Source organism: Dermacentor silvarum, chromosome 1 (genome assembly GCF_013339745.2).
Source record: "Dermacentor silvarum isolate Dsil-2018 chromosome 1, BIME_Dsil_1.4, whole genome shotgun sequence".
Taxonomy (NCBI): Eukaryota; Metazoa; Arthropoda; class Arachnida; order Ixodida; family Ixodidae; genus Dermacentor; species Dermacentor silvarum.
The window spans coordinates 123,855,066-123,871,213 of record NC_051154.1 but is presented as its reverse complement, the minus strand read 5'-3'; the positions used below and the strand labels follow the sequence as shown (position 1 = coordinate 123,871,213).

The window sequence follows — 16,148 nt, the reverse complement described above, 5'->3', positions numbered from 1 at the left end:
CGAATGACCCTGCCGAGCAGTATCGCCAGCAGTTTCCAACGGCGCGACCTTGATGCGGCCCAATCCACTTCGACCGCAGCGCCGCCCCAGTATTTTTCCACGTCGGGCGCCTCACTGCAAAGCATGCGCCGCCCCAGCCGCTCGTTCCACTCGACCATATTCTAATAATCTAGTGCTGGTCTCTTATGTTTCTTCCATTACCCTTAACCTTTAGCGCAGTTTACCCGTGTTTCAATAGACATCTTCCCTCGAAAGTCAGGAAGCGCATTCGTGAATAAAGGCTTCCTCTGTCTGCTTCTTTTTATTCATATTTTAAGAAAAGAAAGGTAGAGTCGAATCTCGTTAATTCCAACACGCTTAATTCGAAGTGCAGGTTTATTCGAACTGACGCTGTGGTCCCGTCAATGTTATGTGTATTTCAATGGGCGATAACGCTCGGTAATTCGAACGCGAAAGCATTTGCGATGGTTAACTAGAACATACCGCGGACCGACAATGCTCTCAGCAGCGCGCCAAATAACGCGGCGGCGCCTCCGACCGGCATTGCTCCGACACCGCCATAGAGCAAAAGCTTAGGAGAGACCCCTTAATGCAGCGGCGGAGACCCAGTCCGGCCAACGAAACTGCCCGCACCGGCAAACGCTCGCTTCCCGATAACGACAGAAAACGAAACTTCAGGAAGCGGGGTAAGCTGGCGCCGGGCCGTATTATTGCGATAGCAATTATATGGACACTTCAACCGGATTTCTGCCGTCGGCGTCGCCGTCGCCGTGAGGTTCCGTATAGATAAAATCTTCGCCGCGCGCCGTATGCCCCAGCGGAAGCGTGCGGGGACGCGCGCTATCACGGAGAGCGAACGCACTCAATCTCCCACGCGCAAGCAAGGAAGCGGGAAGCCAGCGCCGGAGGAAGCGGGGGGGGGGCACTTCTACGCTGCCAACAACCGCGCTCGTCGTTCGTTCGACCGCACCGTCTCTTATCTCCACACGGCTCTGACCTTTATGCGCCGTGCATTCGCCGCTCAGTTTCCGTTGAAGCGATAGACCGCACGTACCTTCGCCCGCTGCGCGGCGTATGCGCTCGCTGCCAGCGTTTTGACAGTCGTTGGCTGCAGTCATTCAGTGTGATCCAGGGGCGTAGCCAGGGGGGGGGGGGGGTTGGGGGGTTCAAACCCCCCCACCCGAAATTTTTTCCGCAACCCCCCCCCCCCACTTACCCACCCTTTGTTCTCGTCGCTTCGCGCTGACATAATTCATGAAACCGGTGCTACTATCACAATTTCATGCCTGAGCGCTTCCGTTTGGGTTGGTAATTTACAGAGAATCATGTCTGAATATGGAAAAAACTGTCACAGTGTTTGTAAGGCTTTGACATTCTGTGAAATTTTGGGCGAGAATGTGGCGGCCGCATTCTGAAGCAACAAATGCGCAACAAATGAAGCAACAAATGCGGCAGCCGCATTTTAGATGATGGCGAGAACGCTCGAGGCCCGTTTACTTAAATTTAGGTGCACGTTAAAGACCCCAGGTGGTCAAAATCTCCGGTATACATTTCCGCCGCTTCCCTTCAGGTGCCGGTTAGGCCGCGCTCGCGCAGGATCTTAGGCTACGTTCACACTTGGTCTCGAAGCTGTCGGAAGCGGCAAAATCTTGCAAAAATCCGCCCGCCTAGGTGGCAAAACAGGCAGAAAAGACAGGCTGCGAGCCAAATTGGTCTCGGGCCGATTTTTTCGCCATGGCGAAGCGGAAACGCGGCGGAAAGTCGTTCTGCTTCACTGGAAGCTACACTAGCATGTAAACAACCGGTCGTAAAATTGAACATGGCACCAAAAGTGTAGGCTGTAATGCTGATCGACGCGATCAAGAACCAGCCCTTGCTCTACGACAAGAGTGGCACTAAAACGTACTGTCAGCAATACTCGCGATAGTATTCAACGTCGCGCGTCTGGAGGTGCGGCAACGAAGCCTTGGCGTGACCCAACTTCTCGCGCTTTTGCAAAGCCAGGCGAACCCACCACCGCCGTTTCCGAGATGTCCGCGTCTTCCGTTTATTCATTGTCAATTTCTAGAAAACAAGTAGGTAGAAGTATAAAAGCCATTTCTTCTTCCACTTCCATGGCAGACAATAGTTAGGCAGATTCCTCGTTGGCGCACCATAATTCTCCTCGCACGTGTACGGTATGTTGCAGAAGTCGCGGGGTGCTTTTCTCGTCGCGACGATAGATTGAGAGCGTAGGTCTCACGTAGGACGCGCAGGCTTTGGCGAGCCCCAACACAACGGCCAGCCCGGGTTTTAGCTGTGGTGTTCCCGTTGCCCCTTTGGTGTCCTGGAGGCGCCGACAATACGAAATGATGAAATGTTATTACAACTTGTAAATAAAAGCTATTAAAGAAATATTATCACGCCTAGGCACCAACCTGTGACTCAGCGCTACCGCGCCCTTGTGAGAATTACGGAACGCCAACGAGGAATTTACCGAAGGTCGCAGATGACACGCGAAGTTGCGTAAAATGATCACTTTTGATGACTGTACGTGGGTCAATGAATGAACATACCGCTCGAAATAATGCGATAATGAGCGCCACCACGCCGACAAACGTACGCAGACTAGATGGATCTGGACGAAAACGGCAGCGGCGGCCGCGGCGGTAGCAAAACAAATGTGAACAACTTGGACAGGCACGGAAAAAATTTTCCGGCCGCTTTGGCCTTTCCGCCCGCTTGCCGCTTCCCAAGTGTGAACGTAGGCTTAGTCTGCGCGAGAAACGTCTCTTGTTTGCGATTGTGCCCCTACGGAAGGCTGGTAATTACTGTTGTGTTGTTGAATCCCAAACCAGCTATTACGGAAGGCTGGTAGTTGCTGTTTTGTTGTGGAATCCCAAACCAGCAATGTACACACAAAGGGGTTGATGACAGCAGTGAAATTCCACCGACTCGCAAAAGAATGCACGAAACAGACAGCCGACAAGCATGAATTACTGCTGTGCGCAGTACAGCGTGAGTAAATTCTTGTTGCAGGCGCTGACAGTTCTCGTCGGAGTTCACGCGTCCTGAGAAATTGATTATGTGCACTATGCACTGAACAAGACCGGAGTTCATTTCTGCATCACTAGTACACCAATCAGTCGAGATTCTGTGAGGTACAAGGCCGCTTCCTGTTTGCACCGGCGTAAGTGAAGCAGAAATTAGTTGCACGCACTACTTAAAATGCGTACACATGCCATATCTATGCTGTGCGGTGAAATATTCAGTACAATTCTGAATCTGATGACGTAAAGGCAAATGACGGCTGCATGCTCACACACAGCGGAAGACACAGCGGCCCATGCACTTGCCGCAGGAAATGCAACCCTCTCGTATGAGGGAGCAGGGCGACGAAAGCTTCGAAAAAAAAAAATCCTTACGCGTTTTTGCGCGTACTTAAGTTTTCTAGCGCAAAGACGCAGCGAACAAGCTATTGCTGTGGGCTGTACAGCCTGGTCACACGTGCATTTTCACGCGTATAGCCGTCCTTGACTGTGAAACGGACTTCGCCCCGACGAGGACGACGCCATCTACGCTTAACGTAAATGAACAATTAATGATGTCTTCTCCGATCGCACGGGTCATCTCAATAATGCGTTTTAGAAGACTGGTCCATTCAGTGGCGCGATGAGAGACCGTTGCTCCAAACGCCCACTGTACCTGCCGTCCTTACTGTATTTACTGAGCTTACATTACTTTTTACTTAATTTCTTCACAAGCACACACACACGTGAGGGGGGGGGGGGGGGGGGGCGGTCCCATGTCTTTGATATACATGTATAGCGTTTGCTTAAACTACCGATATTTATTATCGATCACCTGACGTAGAGGAAAGCAGAAGCTTGCCCCCCCCCCCCCCCGGTTGGGCCGGTGAACCCCCCCCCCCCCGAAAAAAATTTCTGGCTACGCCCCTGGTGTGATCTATTCATGTTTGTTTGTGCGCGCTCACACCACGCTTGTTCATTCAGTTAGCAATAGTCGGGCCACATTTTCCAACGCACGCTACACATGCAATGCTGCCCAGATCGGCAGTGCAGCACTACAGGTGTGTCCCTTCGCACGCGCTGCCCACGGTAAGCGCTTCTCATCAACACCACCGTTTCACACGCGCCTTCTCGTGGTCATCGAGTCTCTCTTCATGTCGGTCTACTTACGCCGCAGCACACCTGCTTACTTAATCAGGTCATGTTTACTACAATTCATATTGCTACCAAGGCCGCTCACCTTACTTCGTATGACATTGTTGTGTTGCTATCGCATTCATTGCTTCGCCCTTAGGGCGAAACTGTGACATTTTTTTCTATTTGCGCCCAAGCCCCAGTGCTCGACCGCTGGCGCCGCCATGCGCCGCTCGCGCGTACCATGTTTCTAACCGCCGCCAGGGTCCTTCAATAGAAAAGTATTGAAGGACCCTGCCGCCGCCGTTGGAACGGAGAACACAATGGGCTGGTGGTGCTAGTACTAGGCACGATTGTGGCTGCTGCTAAGGGATCGATGCCATTCCTAAATAAACGCATCACTGTTTTGATGATCCAGATATAATCTCACTATCAGGAAGGGAGCAGTCTACCTGACTAGAGCAGTATTTTTTTATTTGGGGTGTTGCTACGCTGCGCTCCGCAACACCCCAACGACCGCCGCTTCGCGTCGGCGCCCGGGACCGCGGCCCCGGGGTTCAACCGACCGCGCTGCAAACAGAGAGGGGAAAAAAAAAAGAAAAGCGTGATACCAAGAAAAAAGAAGTTTCTCGCAAAAGCGGCATTCGAACCAGCGTACGCCTGGTCCCGCAGCGAGCGTCGTACCCACTAGGCCATACAGCCACGCTTTCAAAGTTTGCATTCATGATTGCGGTCAAGCGCCCTCAGCGAAAGAAACCACCTAGAAACATGGTACGCGCGAGCGGCGCATGGCGGCGCCAGCGGTCGAGCACTGGGCTTGGGCGCAAATAGACACACGCCGCCGGTCTGGACCGGCACCTACGCCGGTAAACGCTCCCTTCCCGATAACGGCAGAAAACGAAACTTCAGGGGCGGGCTAATCTGCGCCGGGCTAAGGTCCCTGTATTTTTCAAAGGTAGCGCAAACTCCTCCTCTCCGCGCCGTTTCCTCCTCGCCCAGTGAGCGAAGCGCGGCCGCTACCGCCCGCTTCATATCGTATCGCATGCGGCGCGTTGAAGCGCTTGCTTGAAACGCGACTGTTCTGGGCGCATTCTCACAAGGCTGTTTGTACGTGAGATTTCTACGTAAGATATGTAGTACCTTCAATTATTAGTAGAATCTGCATCGCTCAGACGAGAAAAACGGAAGGTAGAACAAGGTAAACGCAATCCTAAGCAGTATTTACCACTGCTGATTGTTTCTCGGAATCGAATGGTGTTCTGTTTACCTGACGCATTTACGAAAACAAAGAGGTACATCAAACTATGCACACACAACACGGCGGAGACATTTATGTGCGAAATACCCTCAACGTGTTTTTATGCCTTGAGTCCCGTGTGTGCGCGCGCTTTCTACGTTATGCTCTATAATTGTCGACTCTTTCATTATGCTCATTTTATTAGAAGTCATGCTGGTATTCATATTGCCAAAATGCGCCCTTTTGTTCGCCGCAGAGCATAAACCGGGACTTTTTTTTTTTTTTTTTACTCAGTTGTTGGCTGATGGTGAACTCGCGAACGCACTCCCCTTACCGCGTTCATCACTAACTGGGTGAGAACAGCGATCAGAAACCGTCTCAGTAATGACCCCCCTCGGTGGCAGTCAAATTTCTTTCTTCCGATACGGTGGAGCCATATCGCTCGCCGATTGACGTTTCGTTTGCCACGAGGAACCGCAAAGAGCTTGCCCCCCTTGGCAATGCTATTCGTACATCCAATAGCACAGCAAGTCGGCATCGTGCTGCAGCCGAGCGCGTCTTCAAAAATGTAAAAAGCGTACGCTCACGCACAGCGCACATGTGCACGGTGTAAGAATAAGCAAGAGAGGTGCTGACACTCTCCCCACAGCTCGGTCGACGCCGTCGTAGAGGGCGCTGCGGAATGCGATCCCAGTCTCGGTGGCAAGGCGCGTGCTGCCGCTGCTTCGTCTTCCGGCTTGCAAGTGCGGCCGCGCTGCTTTGAAGGCACGTTTTTTGTTCGCGTGCGATTGATGAGCTTGTGCTTGGGTATTGTCGCCACGGGCCCTCGACAAAGATGGTAGCGGCCTTCTGAGGGGCGTTTGAAATGGGTATGAAATGCTTCGTTCCGAACTGTAATTCTGGATACCGGACTTGTGCGGAGCGTGCGCCTTTATTCAAAGCGCCGTCCGACAGCGGTCGTCTAGAGCAGTGGCGCCGTGCAAATGTGAGGGTAGACCGAACTCTAATGCCTATCCGACCATGTGTCTCAGCCAACCATTTTTCAGAGGATACGATATCGACGGCATATTGCGCGGAGCTCGATGAGATGGTTCCCACCTTATTTCCGAACTGTCCAAAGAACCTCACACGGTCAAATAAACCTCGATAGGCACTGCGGAAGAGAGAACCTCCTGTGTGCCACAGCAGTTTGTGCAAATTTTGCTGCATGTACAAGATATACACTGGGTGGCTTAATTATCACGCACCAAGATATAAAAATATGCAAATGTCACGTAGCTGAACATAACTAAGGTAATGTTGTCTGCCGTCGCTTGGAGATACTCATATTATTTTTTTTTCGCATTCCGCCTAATTATAGTTATTTTCATAATTGATTAATCAACTTTTCTAATGCTATAATTGGATAAAAAGTGTGAACGAGAGAATTGTACAGCAACATAGAAAACTCTCGATACAGCTTTGGGTTGCTCAATACTTGATACGTAAAAGTGTTTTCCGAGCGTGAAAGAAACCCGCGAATATACGCAAAATTGCCGCGCGACTGGCCGCTCGAGGCACTTTGCGTGAATTAGTGAGCTTCTTTCACGCTCGGAAAAAAAAAAAAACACTTCTACGTATCGCGTATTGAGCAATAGAAAGCTGTATTGGGAGTCTTTCATGTTGCTCTACAATTTTCACATTGACATTTTTAATCTAATTATAATATTTGAGAAGTTAATTAATTGATTAAGACTATATATGTAATTAGGCGGAATGTAAAAAAAAATAATCTGAGTATCTCCAAGGGACGGCAACTAGATCACTATGGTTCTGTCCAGCTACGTGACATTTCCATATTTTTAAATCTTTGCGCACGCTGTATAAGACTGCTGTTTTCTGTGCAGATGTATGCCTGATTTTCAAATTTGTTCCATCCTGGCTAACGAATTTTTTTTTACAATGTGCGTGCGGTGTATATTACACGCTTGCATGTTTTTATTCAACGTTTTCCCATTGTGGGAGTGTATGAGAGTGTAAGCTTCTGGGATGGTTATCCCCTATTAAAGCTATCGAGCTGCTTCATACACAAGTTTTTTCGTATTGTGTCTGAAAAAAAAAATGTCTATGGGATTATTCTGTGGTGGGCGTAAGTGTATTTGTGAACAGGCTGTATCATTCATTGTCAAACACGCTTACATTGGCATATTCTCATATGCAATTTAAGAAAAAAGAAAGTCGCCTCTTTTTTTAGATCTTGCTAGAGTTACTCAGTCATCAATGGACGAATACCAAATGAATAATGTACACGGCCTATGTTAAGTGGAATTGAAATAAAAAAGGCATTTGCTCAGGTTGTCACCAGTGAACCAACTGTATTAATGATGCTCTAATCCAAGATAAGACGCCTGCCTTCGTCCGCCTAATAAATTCTCATTTGAAAGAGTTTTAACATAGCTGATGTGCATTCTCATCTTAAGTTCTAGCCATGAACAGTCACTTTGCTCTAGTGCGTTGCATATCGCAAGCTTGCGCCGTTTCATTTCGTAATTTATACCGCGGCCACACTGAATTCGCGCAACGATGCTTGAACGGTTTTCTGAGTGTGCATGAAAGCAGCGATAAGCATGAAATACATTTTCCGGTGCAGTCATTATTTTCTTCTGATCGAGGGGTAGCACGTGGGCTATCGCTTTTGTTTTTTTATGCTTGGATGAACGGCTAGACCGGACGAAACAAATTGTGCGCGCGAGCGTAAGTTGAGTGGGTTTTGAGTGCTGCCCGATAGATCCGTGTTCACGTCGTTCACGCCCTGCACAAGGAACCTTCATGTTAGCGAAGCATTAATCCTGGTATACTTATCATTTAATCTGAAATAACGAATTTTCTTCGAGCTTTACTCACTCCACTGTGAACGAAAATTTAGCGGAAGCAGAGCAATGTCAAGCCGTCGGCGCCGCTAAGCTGGGACCGCTGACCGCGGCGTCATCTATCGGCTTGCAATAGAGCTACTCGGTGCGCCCGCGCGCTGCCGAACATAATCTGGACGCTCGCGCGCGCGCAGTGTCAACACAACTGTTCTTACACCGTGCACATGTGCGCGGTGGCGCATTTACATTCGCGCGCCCGTCCATGGATGGATGGATGGATGAGGCTGAACCCTTTAAATCGGGCGGTGACATACGCCACCTAGCCATGACTATTAAGATAATTTGTACTTTGTGGTGGGTGAAATTTCACCCCTGCCTTAATTTTATCCACCAATCAGATAACCTCTGTTTGGTTATTTCTACCCGCTTAAAGTCTATTTTGCCTTCACTGTCCCTAAACCCCAATGCTTTGAAAAAATCAGCCCCGTTGCCTTGCACTGTAGGGTTAAGCCCCTTACAGAAAAGTATGAGGTGTTCAGCCGTTTCCTCTTCTTCTCCACACGCACAGCACAACGTGTCTATACCTTGGTACTTGACTCGGTACATCTTAGTCCGCAATACTCCCGTCCTGGCTTCAAACAACAAAGAGCTTCGCCTAGAATTATCGTAGATATTTTCTTTGGCAATTTCTTGCTTGAAAGTTCGATATGTGCCCAGTGCTGATTTCGTCTGCATCCCTGTTTTCCACAGACCCCTCTCTGTTTCCTTAACCTTTTTCTTAACCGCTGTTTCCTGGTTTGCACCCCTCCTGCAGTCCAAATATTTGATTGACAGTTTTCTGGTCAGCTTCCTCCATTTTGTATCAACATTCCTCATGTACAAATAACTGAAAACTCTCCTTGCCCACCGCTTTTCTGCCATCTCTCTCAATCGCTCCTCAAATTCTATCTTGCTGCTGGCTTCCCTGCCCTCGAATGACGTCCATCCCATGTCACCCTGTACCCCCTGATTTGGTGTATTTCCGTGTGCTCCCAGAGCCAGTCTACCTACCCCTCGCTGCTTAACTTCCAACCTTGCTCGAACCTCTGATCTCATGCACAGGACCGCATTGCCGAAAGTCAAACTAGGGACCATCACCCCTTTCCAAATCCCTCTCACCACTTCGTACCTATTGTAATTCCACAGTGCCCTATTTTTCATCACAGCTGCATTTCTGCTACCTTTAGCCGTCACATATTTTTCATGTTCCGTTAGGTACTCAGCCCCATTGTTTATCCACACTCCAAGATATTTGTACTTATCCACCACCTCCAGCGTAACCTCCTGTATCCTATGCTCGCTGCCCTGATTATCATTAAAAGTCATGACTGCCGATTTTTCTTTACTAAACTTCAAACCTAAGCTATCTCCCTCTTTACCACAGATGTCCATTAATCTCTGCAAGTCTTCCTTGCTGTCAGCCATAAGTACAATGTCATCTGCATACATCAGTCCTGGTAATGACTGTTTAATCCATTCTCCCTGCTTGGAATAGGAAAGGTTGAAGCCAAGTCCGCTCCTCTCTAATTTTTTCTCTAATCCTTGTAAATACAGCATGAACAACAGAGGTGACAGAGGGCACCCCTGCCTAAGCCCCTGCTGTATCTCTATAGGCCCAGATACCTTGTTTTCCCATTTTATAAGCACCCTGTTACTTTTATAGATATCTTTTAAAAGATTTCTTACTCCATCTTCCACCTCTAGAGTGCCCAGTATGTCCCACAAATCCTTTTGGATTACACTGTCATAGGCTCCCTTGATATCCAGAAAGGCAAGCCATAGGGGCCTGTGTTCCTTTTCTGCTATTTCAATACACTGTGTCAATGAGAACAGATTATCTTCTAACCTTCTTTGTTCTCGGAACCCATTTTGTAGTTCCAGCCGGTCGACTGCAGCGCACCCGCGCGGCACCAACGGGAACTACGCATCTAGGTGCTTTTCGGTCCTAGAGGTCGCGCGTACCTATCGTCGAGCCCCTTAGTCCCCGCCACGGTGTAAGAGTACATATTACACCGTGGTCCCCGCTCACCGCCATAGCCGCGGGAATGCCTCTGCTGGGCTAGGCGAGCAGGAGGCGCGCACACTGCGGGAATCTATGTCTATCCTGCATTGTTTGAGATAAAACGAAGCGATACTAGGAGGAATAACGCGTTTGTGCGAACGGAGCTGTGCGTGCGCAAACAGCGCGACGACGACCACGTTGAGAAGACGATCGTTTTCTAGTGCGGCCGTGGCGAGCTGACTGTTGGGTTCTAGCGCAGGTACTGAACGGGCATTAACTAGAGAAACACGGGATTTTGACGCGATTAGCGGCAGTGTATACAACCGTACGGGCACTTACGTTTGTGTCATGTGGTCAATGTTAAAACAACGATGGCATTTGTGCGCCGGCGAAGTGTTAACGATCATGAAGTCGGAGGGAAGTATGCATGCGATCGTGGACCAATGGTACAGCATCAAGCTCGGAGTCATACCTGAAAGAACTTCAAACTTTTATTCTCTGATTATGCCAGAGTGCTAGAGCCTAATTTCTTGCCATTAGTAAAGAAAATACATTGCTGCTCTACTCCTGTCGCATAATGATGATAGCGGCTAACATTCAGGCCTTGCAGAATGGAAGAACTATGTGCTGAGTGCGAAATATTAATTTTGGCAGATACCAGAAAGCTTTAGCTTGTCCATACACGTATTATTCTTTACGGAACTGCCGTGTTACGGCAAATGTGGACGCCAGTCACAAAGCTGGTGGCGAGATCTTGTGACGCTTTGTCCAACAACATGTGAAACCTTTTTTTCTTACGTAGGTGTGTTTGTCAAAGCAATATATAAAAATAGGACTGTTTGTTGTAAATTGCACCGCTGCCGACACTTTACACCAGCAGATAAGTAGAATATAGTTAGTTACTGCAATAAACACTCGGCGCCCCCTCTACCTCACTAGATGGCGCCACCAACCGAAGTGTTTTTTTTTTTCTGCCACGCTTTATGTTCTGTTTCTTTGGTTGATTTTCGGTTATTTTAATTTTTTTTTTTTCATTCGGCCTGAGGATATTACTCGCCTGTACGAAGGGTACGGCCACAAGTTTAGCTCAGCTCAAGGTTATGCTTCCGGTTAAAGGGACTGTCATACTTGCCACGTCGCAGAAGGTGAATTAAATTTAACTCGTCCCTTGGTCCTACCATGGTGAAAAACACACGCGAGACGCGGACATGCACGGCGTGGGCTCTGTGGCCGACGCCACTTGCTCGCTATGTTTAGGCTTGGTCCGACTCGGCTCGCAAAACATGGTGCGCACGTTACCGTATGCAGTAACGTATGGTAAAACTAAAAGGGGAAAGAAATTGAGATCCAAGCTAAGTGACAAATTGTGTCCAGTCAGTTTTAAACACCGTTAACTCAATGCATCATTCTGACGGACCACGGCGACGCGCCCGCCTGGCCATTGCGCGGCGCGCTCCGTGAAGCCATGCAGAAGCTAGGGAGGCGGCGGCGCTAGGGCGCAGGGACTCGCAGAGCTAGGGGCGTTCGCGGTGACGCGGCCCCTGCAAGTACCTAGATTGTAGTTCCCTTTAGCACCGCGCGGGCGCGCTGCAATCGACCGGCTACTCGCCATTCTTAAAGCCCCTATATAAAAAAGTAGCGTCACGCTTTGAAGAATGCCGCCGCCTCCTCGCACCCTGTCCGAGGCCGACGCCGCGTCGGTATTGGCCTAATGGCATCGCGTGGACCGTCGAGCCCCCGGGCGCTGGCTGCGTTTGTTTACGATCACGCTCCATCGCCATTTTCGCCCGAGAAGCGTCTACCGACTGGCGAGAAGCACAACGATAGCGGCGAACAGTCGGCGATCGTCGAATCTGATCAGCGGCGAAAGATAAACAGGTGCACGTGTTTCGAGCGGTGTAGGCGGCGCAACGGTCGAAAAAGGAGCGCGAAAGAGATGAGAAACGAGAAGGAGGGAAGGTGGAGGAGGAGAGTGTCGCTACTTTTTATTAAAGCCCCTATATTTATACCGGCTGCACAGGCGTGCGAATGAATGCGCGTCCCGGTGTTTCTACGCTCACTAATGGCGCCGTTTTCCCGCGATAACGAAAGCCGCGCGCATTATTCGTCACGTGTCAAGCCTCGTCCAATGGGAGAGCGGAAAAGGGCGAAGAAGTCAGGAGAGGGGTAGAGGGCCGGGAGGAAATTCTCCTTTCCTATTTGAACAATGGTTTAGCCGGCTGTAGTAGTAAGTGGTTCGTGGGGAAAGGGAAAGGTTGGCGCTATCTTCTGCAGCCCTTGAGGGAGCACGGCTCAGCGCCAGCCGGCTGTACCGGCGGCGGGCGCGCAAGGAGACAGTCGAAGGGAGTTGAGAGAGAGGGGAGCCACCAAAGCGGCGGAGTTGCCGAGGCTGAATCCGCTTCCCTGCCGCCCTCCAACCTCACCTTCGACGGTCGTCGCGCGCCCGCCGCCGTCCGCTCCCTGAAGTATCGTTTTCTGCCGTTATCGGGAACCGAGCGTTGGCCGGCGTGGGCAGCTGCGCTTGCTATGCGCTTGCGGGCCGCGATATTTCACGGCTCGCACCGTTCGTGCATCGTGCTCGAATACTTCAAAAATACGTCCTTCCTTTAATTCGAATAAATTTTCAGGCACCTTGGAGTTCGAATTATCGAGATTCGACTGTATGTACGTTTCTACAAGCGTTTTCGTGCCTTTTGCTGGGACAGTTTGTTGACGAGATCTTCAACGTTGACCCTCCTAAGAATCTCCGTCACTCTGCAGCGACAAATCGCTGAGGTGGCTGTCAGTCATCGTTGATCGAAGCCTGTTCTTGATCAATTTCAGCTTGCTGAATGATTGTTCACCAGTGCAATTTGTGACCATCAAGCACAAAAAAATTCTAACAGCAACATGAACATCTGGGAATGAACCTTCAAGCTTTTCACGAATTAAAAGTTTCAGCATGTCTGCCACAGAAGAACAGCCTTTGTTGCTCGCAAATGAAATAAACTGTTCAAGCTCAGCGGGAAATGTGCCAGCCAGATCAGAAGGATACTTTTTCACGAGGTCCATTGCCTGCAGGTGCCTCTGCGCTGGGGAAAAGCAGTACTAATCAGTAATAACAGCAAACTGCAAGCAGACTTTGATGTAAGCGTTCAAGCAAGCTGTGAGAGCGTGCAGGAGATCGTTAATCATGACGAAGATGGTTTCACAGCGGAACTTAGCTGAAGAATCTTGTGGCTCTGGCGTGCTCATGCCTTCAGTGCTGTCATGTCGTGTCGATTGTTTTCGCTTTCTCTGGGTGCTTGCTTTGTACGAAGCATTGTCCGACACTTCCTACACAAGCTTTTCAATTTCATCGAACCTCTCTCTTAAGCCGAATACATAATCACACAACGATTTCATCAGGCTTACGGCAGCATTCAATGACAGTGTTGGGCTCTGAAGTGCCTTGCTGGTAGTGTTGAAGCACTGCAAAACTCTATCCCAAATCTCGCCATCAGCGCGGTTTCCAACATTGTCATTGCTTTCAGCAAAGAATTAGCCTCATGCTTCGTTTCTGCTCATTCATCGTTATTTTTGGATAGTTCCATCACGGCGGCTTTGATTTCTTTAGAACGTGCCACAAGAGCCCTCGTTACATCTGCTCACACTGACCACTATAAATCGGAGAGTTCCATACCTTATAAATATTTCATTGGGCATTGTTTACACTATCATGAAAGCATAATATAGCATAGAAACCTCTGCGTCAGCTTATTTCCGGTTTTTAATTTTTTGCAGCGCAATAAACGAGACTTCAAACAGAAACCGCTCTCTATGCATCTTTGCATTGCGCATTCCGAAACTGTTGGACCGTAGCTGCTCAAATCCCAGTCTGGCTGCTCTCTGTGTCCATCAGCTGGATCAGCTCTGTCGCTCTACACGATCCATGGTTTTGGGCGAGTGCAACATTTTTACCTCGGACTGAAGAACTGTGAGCTGACTTCAGGATTATGCACGTTATGCAACGAACAGCCTTTTCAAAGCATTCATTATTAAAATAGATAATCTCTGTTTCAAACAGGGGAAGTCAGCAGGAGGCTTAAACTTTTTTTAACCATACCACGAAGTCTGCCATTTTTTCCAGCCCTCGGGTGGGGACCGGGCCCTCCCTAAGCTGGGAGGGCCGGGGTCATTTGAACTCCTGGCTGTGGGAAGCCTGGGTCAAGTGAAAAGTAGAAACCTATCTAGTGCACACAGATTTGATTATGAAAATCTGGTGCACTAGACAGAATTATCTGGTTTTCATTTCTGTCATTGCAGTCATATGGGTTGTTTAAAACAAAGTTTTACAATATTTCTCACTACCTTTTTGTGGACATGAATTGAATGCATGTATATGTATGCTTGTCCTGTGCAGTGTGTGGAGTAGTGACAGCGGATTTTCTAAGTGGCCTTGTCCACTGGGCGGCCGACACCTGGGGAAGTGTGGAGTTGCCTGTCATTGGGAAGGTACGTACGTACACTACCTCTCATTGATTGTGTGAGCACTTGAGTTGTTACCGAGTCAGGGCTTTAGAAGGTACCCTAGTTCATGTGGTGCAGTTGCCGTAAGTGCAATGTTTCACACATTCATGAAGGCATCAAGAATGATTTGCCTATTGCTGGGCGCTGTGTAGGTATGCTGTGGTGCAGCCCAGACTAAAGTGCTGCCCTGCTTTTTTCCCGTTTCATTTTCTCACCCTTGTCTGCTAATGATTACCTGAGATTCTTCTTTTAATTAATACGCTACGTACATGAAATGTGTTGCCTTCTATGTTTCTTTCTTAATTGTAGTGCTCCTTTTTTTGCTTTGTCTTTATCGTCCAGAAACTGCAATCAACTAAAGACCATGATAAAGTGTATATCTCTGCATGAGTGTGTTTCTTTATTTGATTTTACTTGTACCTCTTTAAGGTCTACCTTGCTTGCACTTGTTGGTTGTCTTGCAAGATATTTCAGACAAGGTCAGGCACTAATGTGTATGTGGCTTTTTCTAGTGACGCTTCAGCCAGCATCAAAATGATGGAAAATACAAGCATCGACTCAATTTGGCTGATGGCTTTGAGTTTCATATGTAAATTCCCTCTCTGGCAATAGAAGTGTCACAACCATATTGTTAAGCCAATCTTGCCAAACATTTTATCTAAGATATTTTATTTTTGCATCTTTTGTGGCTTACCAAGTCTCTCACAGTAATAGTGACTTTTTGTCCCTTTTAATTGCAAGCTTACATTGTATGTGCCTTCAAGAGGCAACTTTTGGAATGGGCAGTCTGGATTATTCATTCATTGCATCACATTCATTGCTTCATTCATTGCATCAATGTGGATTCATTGCATGCACAATGCTTCCAGTGAAGTTGATGACAATCTGTCTGAAATTCTGTAAAAAGTACTGCAAGCTCTAGCAATCATTGCAGTCTTTCTAAATAATTGGTGTAACTGCAGGCATTTATACGTCCTTTCCGGGAGCATCACATCGATCCAACATCAATCACGCGCCACGACTTCATTGAGACCAATGGGGACAACTTCATGGTGCCCATTCCAGTGTTGGCTAGCATGGCCTGGGGCTTTGCCTCCAAGCCTCCACAGGCCATCCTGGCCACATACCACTGGAACTGTTTCCTTTTCCTTCTGGCCCTTTTTGTGGCGTTCACCAATCAGGTACGAATGTCAGAATTCCCGTATTTTGAATTTTTCAGCTAAAGGCTTGTCTTATTTTACTGCTTTTTTTTGCTTCCCAATTATTGTGCTAGGGCTGTACTATCTGTGGTTAACATTTCTTGAAGTATGCATCATGGAATGCACAATAACTAAATGCAGCACTCCTTGTTTAGCAAGAAGGCAAGCCATAGAATTTCTGATTTTCAGTGG

At 48.5% G+C, this 16,148-nt stretch overlaps 1 protein-coding gene across 1 annotated transcript in view; it reads left to right on the top strand.

The window, feature by feature from the left end:
• LOC119435984 (plasmanylethanolamine desaturase-like) overlaps positions 1–16,148 on the top strand; it is a 128,549-nt gene that overhangs the window by 100,617 nt on the left and 11,784 nt on the right. The window contains exons 3-4 of the mRNA XM_037702702.2: positions 14,651–14,742; positions 15,720–15,938. Coding sequence (XP_037558630.1) covers positions 14,651–14,742; positions 15,720–15,938 — 311 coding nt within the window. The remainder of the gene's footprint in view (positions 1–14,650; positions 14,743–15,719; positions 15,939–16,148) is intronic.